At 35.0% G+C, this 10,283-nt stretch overlaps 1 protein-coding gene across 1 annotated transcript; it reads left to right on the top strand.

Annotated features, from left to right (window-relative positions):
- The first annotated feature begins 681 nt into the window (after positions 1 to 681).
- Positions 682 to 9,654, top strand: ambn.S (ameloblastin S homeolog). The gene is given in 10 exon segments (NM_001090020.2): positions 682 to 711; positions 1,018 to 1,077; positions 2,022 to 2,072; positions 2,923 to 2,973; positions 5,236 to 5,352; positions 5,831 to 5,905; positions 6,170 to 6,259; positions 7,976 to 8,020; positions 8,194 to 8,238; positions 8,695 to 9,654. Coding segments are annotated over 9 exon segments (1,059 nt in total). The 5' UTR covers positions 682 to 711; positions 1,018 to 1,023; the 3' UTR covers positions 9,226 to 9,654.
- Positions 9,655 to 10,283: the final 629 nt, after the last annotated feature.

Below are 10,283 nucleotides of genomic sequence, written 5' to 3'. Positions count from 1 at the left end.
GTTATGAAGATCCATATTATGGAAAGATCTGTTATCCAGGTCCTGAGCATTCTGGTTAACAGGTCCCATACCTGTATAAACAGTTGTTACCATAAAAATGAAGTGTTTTTTGTACATATAAAATATGTAAGCTCAAATACAATGTCAAGGTCCTGTTGGTATACCAAATCTACTGCCTTAATTTAAACCTGATTTAAATGGAACCATTAAAGATGAAGTGACTGAATGTTATTTAAAACAGAGAGGGCCTCGGCCTGCTAACACTTTGTTTTTTTCCAACACTTATATATTTTAGATTTTACAAGTGCAAATAATGGCTGAATATTGTTTCTGATTATGGTGAACTCCATGAATGCTAGACTGGATGCTGGCATATGTACAGTATATTCTTTTAAACTCCAGTAAGCATTATGGATGGTGAGCTGAACAACACAGGAGTTAAAAGGTATGTTTTAAATATGTATATTATATTTAAATAAAACACATCTTGCCAAGGACCTTGGTAGGCAATTAAATGTAATGAGATTGTGTGAAATGCTTTGTATGCAGTAAAATTCCCTGACCTAGTTATATCAAAAACCACTTGTTTTCTTCTTGTGATTGGATGTGCCTTAATTTGAACCTGATTTAAATGGAGCCCCTAAAACAGAAAGATTGCATTTTATTTATACAAAGCTGAGAGCCGTTTCTTACAGCAGAACTCCTTATATGGTATGTCATGTATTTGGGTTAAAATTCTCGGTTTTTGGCCCAGAATGATAAGGACTTTATTTCTTTTGCATTTGTAGTCTTAATTGAAAGCATTTTTTTCTAACAAACAATTTGTTTAACCAATTCATTATAGCTACTCATAGCATAGCATTGAAAAATAGAAGTTGCAGAAGTTGTTCAGTTGTAGTTGTTCAGTGTAAACCGCTTGATGCGTATTTTCTGGATTTTCAGTGGAAATAAAATATAATCTTTCCTATGTTTCAAAATGACATTTAAATAACATTTGTTCATTTTCTTTTATAACAGTGAAGAATGGAGCTGTTTGCATTAGTTATGTGTCTTATAAGCACTGCTATTGCCTTTCCGGTAAGTTTCCCTTGTAACGTACTATTCTGTATCGGTTAGAGAAGGTATCATATGGCCTTGTTTAATATAGTGTAAATCATGTACAAGCCTTTGTACAATTTTAAACTTGGTGGGCAGAGGACAGTTAAAAGCTTAAGCTGATGTGAATAGTATGGTAACATAACTGGAGGACATTACAGGGAGGCCAGTAATCAGTAACTTAACTAGTAATTAGTGACTTAAAACAACCTATTAACTTAGACTATCTACTGTAAACCTGAGCTGGCCTTGCTGTTAGCTGCAAAAAATGTTCTGCTATATGTATGGAGCCTTCTTCACCGTAACACCATGTACACAAAAAGTGTGGGGTCCTGCAGTTGTTGCATTTGATGCAATGGTAGGAAAGTCCCAGGTATTAACTAAATAGACACTTGGACCCTTTGACTGTGGAAATTGCCTGTATATTCCAATAACCCATTGGGCTTCTGATTAATTCTCTGAAGCTACAATTTATTTTTACTTTGTATTACTTATCTTTCTACTCAGGGCTTCTAATATTCATATTCTTGTCTCTTGATCAAACCACTGCCTGGTTGCTAGGGTAATATGGACCCTAGTAACCAGAAAGTTACTGAAATTCCAAACATGAGAGTTGCTCAACAAATAACAAAAAAAAAACCACCAATTACTAAATTTAAAGGTGAACTATTCCTGTGTTTTTCTGGATTACGTTTCCTTGCATGTTTTTTTTCATTGTATGTCACTATAACATATACTTGCAAAAACCATATGAGAACTAATTACAGAAGCAGTACAGGCAAAGTAAAGTACTTTGGGACACAAAATTCCTAATATAATAGGCAATGTTTCAGCTGTAAATATTCATTTTAATGACATATACTGAAAACATAAAATGTAAAGAACTGCAGAGATGTGCTTATTTTGGCTGTCTTCTTATCCCTTAGATATATCCACAAACTCCTGGAACACAGGGTTTGCCAAGCATAAGCCTTGAGGTAAATGATCTTTTATGATTAGAGAAATAGAGTCTAATTAATTTACAAATAAAGGGGCTATGCCTCAATGCAATTTGTTGCTTGTTTCTGTGGCTACAATAGAGAACAAAAAGTTGATTTTTGATCTGTATGCAGCATGTTCCATAAAATTCCTCTAGCATCATTTAGAACCCACAAGCTGGTAACTGCCAGAGGAACAAGCACTTTCTTTTCTTCAGATCACCTAAAAACATGTGAAGGAAAAATAACATAACTAGTAAAGATGCCTTTTTTCATGAGCTGGTGACCTTGCTTATAACAAAGAAGAGATTGCCCTGATCCAGTCCATTAAAAATGCAAATTGATTTACCAGGCTGGTATTTCAGACAGATTAGGCAGTGATGCCATACTCAAGGAAACAGGGGTCATCAGCAAAATTTAAACTCTTTCAATCCCACCTGACTTGGAAAATGCAACTTTTAATATAAATAATACTTTTAATATATTCTCAAACCTGAAAACATGTAGAACTCCTGCAGTGACAAACTTAGGGGGTCAGGGCCCACCAGGGCTGCTACATCAGGGACCCCTGCACCAGCCACAACCCTCTTCCATCTGCCTCTGTACATAATAGTGTTAAAGATGTAATTGCCGGGGTTGTAACTTTTTTTTGTATACATGTCATATTTTAGTTATGAACGAATTGTGAGGAAAAATGCATCTGCAACTATTCAGTGGCATGTGACTACCTTTCAGTTTAAAGTATAGAAATTACATACTCTATTATTATAAATACCTTATTGTATGTAATAAACTTATCTTTCTTCAAAGCTACAATTTAAACTTTGCATTGTTGCTTTTTATTTCTCAGACTTTGAGACAACAACAGGCTGCTAATAAACAGACAGCACCTTTAAGTCAGGTAACATTTCCTGGGGTTCAAAGTTTAAGGGGAAAATGGGGGAAGGTCTTGTTATTTAATATCAAAAAATGATTGTATTTTTGAGACAAGAGGAACCAGTGTTCCTTAACAGGTGTTTCCTGTGGGCATGGATATAGTCGGAAATAACACTAAGGGGCAGATGTATTAAGGGTCGAATATCGAGGGTTAATTAACCCTCGATATTCGACTAGGAACTAAAATCGTTCGACTTCGAATATCGAAGTCGGACGATTTAGCGCAAATCCTGCGATCGAACGATCGAAGGATTATTAGTTCGATCGAACGATTAAATCCTTCGAATCGAACGATTAAATCCTTCGAATCGAACGATTCGAAGGATTTTAATACAACGATCGAAGGAATATCCTTCGATCAAAAAATCTCAGGCAAGCCTATGGGGACCTTCCCCATAGGCTAACATTGACTTCGGTAGCTTTTAGATGCCGAAGTAGGGGATCAAAGTTTTTCTTAAAGAGACAGTACTTCGACTATCGAATGGTCGAATAGTCGAACGATTTTTAGTTCGAATCGTTCGATTCGAAGTAGTAGTCGAAGGTCGAAGTAGCCCATTCGATGGTCGAAGTAGCCCAAAAAACACTTCGAAATTCGAAGTTTTTTTAATTCGAATCCTTCACTCGAGCTTTGTAGATGTGCCCCTAAGCATTTCAGATTAACTATTATGAAAACAAAAATTGAATATAAACTTCATCTCATGAAAATACAAAACATTTTAACTTGATTTTTTTCAAAAATTGTACAGACATAGGTTACTGCAAATAAGGGCATACTTCACAGCTCACAGCCCCCTATCCTAATCAAAGTTTATATGTCCCACATTGCCCTGCTTGTCCCTGGTTCTTCTCTGCTCCCTGCTTCTGGAGGAAAAATCCAAGATGGCTGTGCAATGCCTGGCCATCATGGATTTTTTTGCATGAGCCAGGCAGAGAGAGAGACAGAGATGAGAAGCGTGGGAGCAACAGGAAATAAGAAGGTTGCTGTTGGTATTCTGCTTGTGCAAGTGTAGTTGAGGGAATACTTTCAATCTATCCATTTCTGCGTTCATCTTACTGGAATGTCTTGCATTAATGGAATGCTCATTGGCTATTTATCCAATCATTATACTGGCACATATGTGGTTAATATGCAGATTATCCTCTTTCTGTAGTAATTATTATCTATTTTATTTAGTGATTATACTGGCTGGTCTGGGGTTAATATGCTTGTTTTCCATTTTCTGTACAAATTATACTGGCCTGTCTGGGGTATGTTTTGGTAAAATGCGTGTGGTATTTGGATGTGTTTACAAAGTGTGAGTAAGGGCTAGGGTTGCCAACATTTCTGGAAAGCAGAGCAGCAGGAAAGAAGAATTTGGTGTTGGTATTATGTTTATGCAAGAATAGGTGAGGGAATGCTTTCAATCTATACATTTTGGCATTCATTTTACTGGAATGTCTGGGGTTAAGTGCTCATTGGGTGTGTTTACAAGGTGGACATAGACAAAAAATATTTTTGCAGTTTCATGGTTTATACTCTACTTTAACAGCCCCCTAGTTATACAATTGATTGTGAGGGACTTTATGGGCTTTGCCAATACATTGGTTTCCTGCAAACCTAGTTATTATATACAGGTTTAGTCTTAGAAAAACAACTTGTTTTTGGTTGATGACTTTGCCCCACTCCCAATTTATTTTTTCTGTGGATGCCAATGTGTACAAAACTTTTAATTCTTTAGATTTAGAATGCTTCTTTTTTCCATGAGTTTATTGTTTTCATTTTACTACCCTACCATTTGTGCAATGAGATATTTATATATTGAAAGAAAGCATGCACATTTAAATATAGTGTACAGTTACAATGTCCTTTTATATCTGTGTGTTTGCTTCAGCAATTTTAATACCACGTGTACAAATAAGCACCTTAGTAGCCGTGAAAGTCATTATGCAGAACTGTTGGGCCCAAGTCGATTGCAGATAACATATAAGCTATTTAGAAAACAATAGGTTATGAATACCATTGCTGATAAAAAAAACGATAACACACATAGGAGAAAAACTTATACAAATTAGGAATATTGCTGTGAAGACTTGAATACCAATTTAATATATAATTTAGCACTTTTAATTGTATTTACTTTTTGGTGTACATGGTACTTTAATAATGTAATAGAGTTAACTGGCACAATAATAGTTTATTATTTGAATAAATCAATATTTATATACTCAGCTGCACAAATCATTACAGATTTCAAGGTTTGGTTATAATGATCCTTATTCAGTATTATGGCTACATGGCCTCCTTCCACCCCATTCCTTTTATCCATGGCAACATCAAAGACCACAGCTGCCAGACAACCAGCAGGTAGGTTTTCAGAATTGCTCTAATACTATCTGATACAATGCTAAAATTAACATGTTTAATAAGTGGTTCATATAAGCAGCAGCAAACACCATAAAAACTATACTGAGCTCTAGGTATACTGTTGGTATCCGTCTGACTTCAACATTCCTTTTTTTTTAAAAATATATTCATGTTTATATTTCTGAAAATGATAATTCTCAATACTAAATAGATCTGCTGTTAACTTGTTTTCTATATATTCTGCATATATTTCATTATCTATAGCAAGTTGTGCCATGCCTAGAATATTTAACTTTTAGATTTGTTATTGCTTTTTAGTTTGAATATGCTTTGCCTATCCATTACCCGGAGCACAGTCTCCAGCTCAGACAGAAAAACCAGGCAAACATACTTAGAATATACCCCAACACAAGCAGCTGGTTCAACTGATCAGCAATCTCATCAGCCTTCATTACCTCTTGGTTTTCCAATCCTACAGCAAGCTGATCCAGCAATGATTCCACCTAAAGGGGGACCTGCAGATGGTCAAATCCAAACAGTAGCATTGTATATGGTAAATACTGTATTATATTATAGATTACTTTAGCACTAAGTATTGTCAAACTATTTTTTAGGTTCCTTGATTACATACATTGGGCAAATACTTTCTTTTATATATATTTGGTTTCAGTAATAACCAGACATAGTTTCCATTTTGAATCTTATTAGAAATTAAGCTAATCTGTATCTATTTTTGATAACACACTTAAACAGTCTAACTTAATCTATAATCAAATATACATTTGAAAATAACTTGTTTATTTCAATTCTAACCCAGTACCAAACAATAATGAATAAACTACTACAACAAGGAGTAGGAGAGACAATGCCAGATCCAGCCGGCACACCCCCAGTGCATCAACAACACGTAAGGCACCATAAATATGTTTCAGGGCTAAATTATGGGAATTCAGTAGCATAAAAATAAGACCTCAAAGGACATCTAAGTGTATTATAACAATACATATATATATATACAGTGTATATATATATATATATATATATATATATATATATATATATATATATATATATATATATATATATATATATATATATATATAAAATTCTAGAGGTCCTCTGCACTCAACCCATTATCAATATATTAGGGATATTGAAACATAGCCACAGAATAATGAAAACATAAAGAAATTATATATTGAAAACATGAAGAAATTATATATTCCTATAACAAAGAATAAAGTTATTGGAATTTACCTTGAAGTTACATGATCACATAAAGGCACAAGGCTGCAGATAGAGTGCTTTACAGGTCATGGAATGTCAACTTCTACTCATAGGTTAGGGCACTAACCAGAGCAGCACCATACACACTGTGTGTGTCTCATCTCTGCATTAAAAAAAGAGGGGAGACTGCTAAAATAGTGCTGAGAATTAAGAGATAGGTGGGACAGTGGATCTAGTGCTGAGAATTAAGAATTACAAAGAAGGAGCTGGTAGCTGTCCAGGGTAGTAAAGGAGCTGGAGAGAAATCTAGTCAGACTTGTGGATAGGCTGGTGCTGGTAAAAAAGCAGGGAAAAGGGGAACTCATTTTAGGAGTTGTATATGATATCAAAGACATTGCCATGGAAGGCTTGTTTGATGTGCAGGTTGGGAACTGAAAGTTACTTGGACACAGAGAGGGGACTGGTGCAATAGGTTGAGCATCAAAGTGAACAAGCTGTAGGAAAAGCTGGTTTTATCTGTGAGTGCAGCACTGCAAGCAGTGTAATTTGTAGAGTGAGATGATAAATGGTTCATGGATTTGTGACTGTGAGAGTGCTCATAACACAACTGGGATGGTGGCAGAATGATCAGTAGGCCTGCTACTAAAACTTTGCCCTTTTAGGAGTCACCTCAGCCAAGTGTGACTTCTATAAAAGCATTATTTGGAAGAGTGGAAAATTCCACAGAATTATTTATCTATGTGACATGAAAAAACGAAAGACTATATAACGGAAAGTAATAGAAAGCATGGACATTTAAGGATATAAGGATAAGCTTTCCATATGGGGTCAAGCTCCAAGCCCTCTGCAGGGGGAGAAAATGCATACAAAACCTGAAAAATTGAGCTGGCACCATTCCGACACCCCAAAAATATGACTAAATTGAGTAAAGTCCAGGAGTCTCAAAATATTAGTAAAGTAGTGCAAAATGCTTTATTTACATCTTGTATAAAAAATAAAAGCCTTTTAATAAAATGTAAATAAAGCTTTTTGTACTACTAATATTTTGATTCTCCTGGAATGGTGTCAGCTACATTTTTTAGGTTTTGTATGAAAAAATGAAAGCTAGAAATCCCTCTTATGATCTCAGTATATAATTCTTTAAAGGAACTCATTATTAAGCTCTAGTGTCCATAAACTTTACAACGGGGGTATTTTATTACTTGCATGCAAAAGAGCTGTTCAAATAGACAGTGGGTTACTCTGTTACTGTTATCCCTAAACGTTTTTACATTTTATCGTGCCACATATAGCTGCATGATACCTGGGGTATATAAATTCTATAAACATACTTTGTGTAGCATATTCATATATTTTCCAGAAGCAACATGTTAATACCTTTCTATTCTATATTTAGCCATATCCTGGACTATTCTCTATGCAGTATGGTGGAGGACCTGGTGTAAGTGTAAACAAATTATCTGTAACCTTTATTTCCCCATGATCTTATATTTCTCTCTAAATCTGTGTGACCTGAGGTAACTCTGTGACTTTCAGCTTGTACAAGGGTATTAAACTCAATGAGCAAATAAAGTATTGTTAATTGTTAATTTAATTTCATGCATTTATTTACAGGGACCTCCAGCAAGGCTTGGTGCAATGAGTTCAGAAGAAATAACAGTAAGATATATCCCTGTTATGTTAGAATTCTGAAGAAACAATGGCAATAACAAAATGACAGAAATATTTATATTGCAAGTTATTCATCACAACAACTGTAGAATTTCATTGTCATTATCTGAATAATCAGGGTAGGAAGGATAACCCTACTACTCTCCATTAGGTGTTGGTGATGGACACCTTTAGAAACCTAAAGCCTGTGCCTGTTCCTCATATATACTCCATTATGTGAGATTCTAATACTTTCTTTATTTGTTGTCAGCCATTAAAGTGCTTTATAGAGAATTAATTATCTGCGTGTGTGATGAGTTACAAAGGAGACCATTCCCAAGAATGTTTTAGGCAAACTGCATAAACATATGTTAAATTTAATTTGAGAGTGAAAAGTTTTATGCTTAGCTTTTTAAATATTGTTGGTAAAAAATTATTAATTTTAGTATCATATTTGATTTGCAGGGGAGCCGTGCTGGTGCTGCTCATACTTTTAGTTCCTTGTACCCTGGGCTTTTAGGTATGGGTCCAGGAATGGGAAGGCAGCCACAGAATCCAGCTTTACAAGGAGACTTTACAATAGAAGATGATTCTCCGGTAGCAGGAGGAAAACCAGCTGGTCAAGAAATATCTAAAGGTCCTATTGAAAGTCCACAAGGAGTTGGCTTAAGCCAAATAATGCCAGGTTTGGAGGGAAATCCAACTGGCCAGGGTGAAACTGTGGCATTCCCTAACATCAATTTACCCAATTTGGCTTTTAATCCACAAAGTCAAAGTAAATTCCCACCAAATGTCACTCCAGTGAATGCTCCAAGGTTGACCCATGATACTGGTGCTGGATTTCCATTTGCAATGGATGATACCATACCTTTTAGTGTACAAAGAGAAAATGGCATGACTATGGAAATGACTCAGGCAAATAACGCTAATGCTATTGATTCACCCATGATTCAAGTTCATCCACAGAACCATAATAATTACTTTCAGGAACCATAAAGAGCAATAGGCAGTCACTCTGACATGCAAAACACTCCTTCACTTACATTCTTTTTTTAGCATTAGGTTTACATCACATACTATCTTTTAGGTATATCTTTTTGTAATGTACAATTTATTGAATTATGTAGAGAAAACATAATTCTACCTTTAGATTGTGGGCTTTAGAATATTACTGGGAAATCTGCATGAAATATTATATATGTAACCTTAAATCTGCCTGACGCCAGTTTCTAACATAATAGCTTAGTTTGAATAAAGAGAGTTATGGTAGAACTAATATTGATAAACCAACAAGTGGACTCCTGGTGCTAATTCAGTTTGCTAAATTCAGTATAAGAACTGTGCAAGAAGTTTTAATGTAAAAATATCAGATAAGTTATAAATCAATACAAATTCAAAGCTGAAATTAATAAAAGGCAAAAAGCATTCCATTAGTGTGTGTGTTCAATTCATTGGTGATTATATACAGAGAGGATGTTAATTCTCACCTGGCCAAATGAGCATTTTTTAAAACATTTTCACTGATTTATTCTAAATAGGTAAAGGAGAAATTCACCTATAATCTCACAATACAGCCCTGGCTAAGCTGAATAAGTCCATTTCTATCATGAACTGTATTAATCAACTTGGGAGTAGAGACCAGTAAACATCAATGTTAGCATGCCAGAAACCTCTAGTGACCAAACAGAGGTACAACCATGTATACTTAAATAATTTTCAAAACATGCTATTGAGTAAAAAAGTTAAGTTTATTACATCAGTTTGTTAAAAAACATTAGAAAATCCCCTCATAGCGCCTAAAGCGTTTCATGCTTACCTAGCACTTAGTCATAGTCATTTTGCCTATTAATAAGTGCTAGGTAAGCATGAAACGCGTTAGGCGCTATGAGGGGATTTTCTAATGTTTTTTAACAAACTAATGTATTAAACTTAACTTTTTTACTCAATAGCATGTTTTGAAAATTATTTAAGTATACAATCCAATCATGAGGCAAGGTAAGAACTTTGCCAGTTATCAGGGGCCTGTAACTAGGGTTGCCACCTTTTAGCCCGGT

The sequence above is a fragment of the Xenopus laevis genome, chromosome 1S (assembly GCF_017654675.1).
Source record: "Xenopus laevis strain J_2021 chromosome 1S, Xenopus_laevis_v10.1, whole genome shotgun sequence".
NCBI lineage: Eukaryota > Metazoa > Chordata > Amphibia > Anura > Pipidae > Xenopus > Xenopus laevis.
Note: the sequence above shows the minus strand (reverse complement) of the source record. Positions and strands in the feature narration are given on the sequence as shown.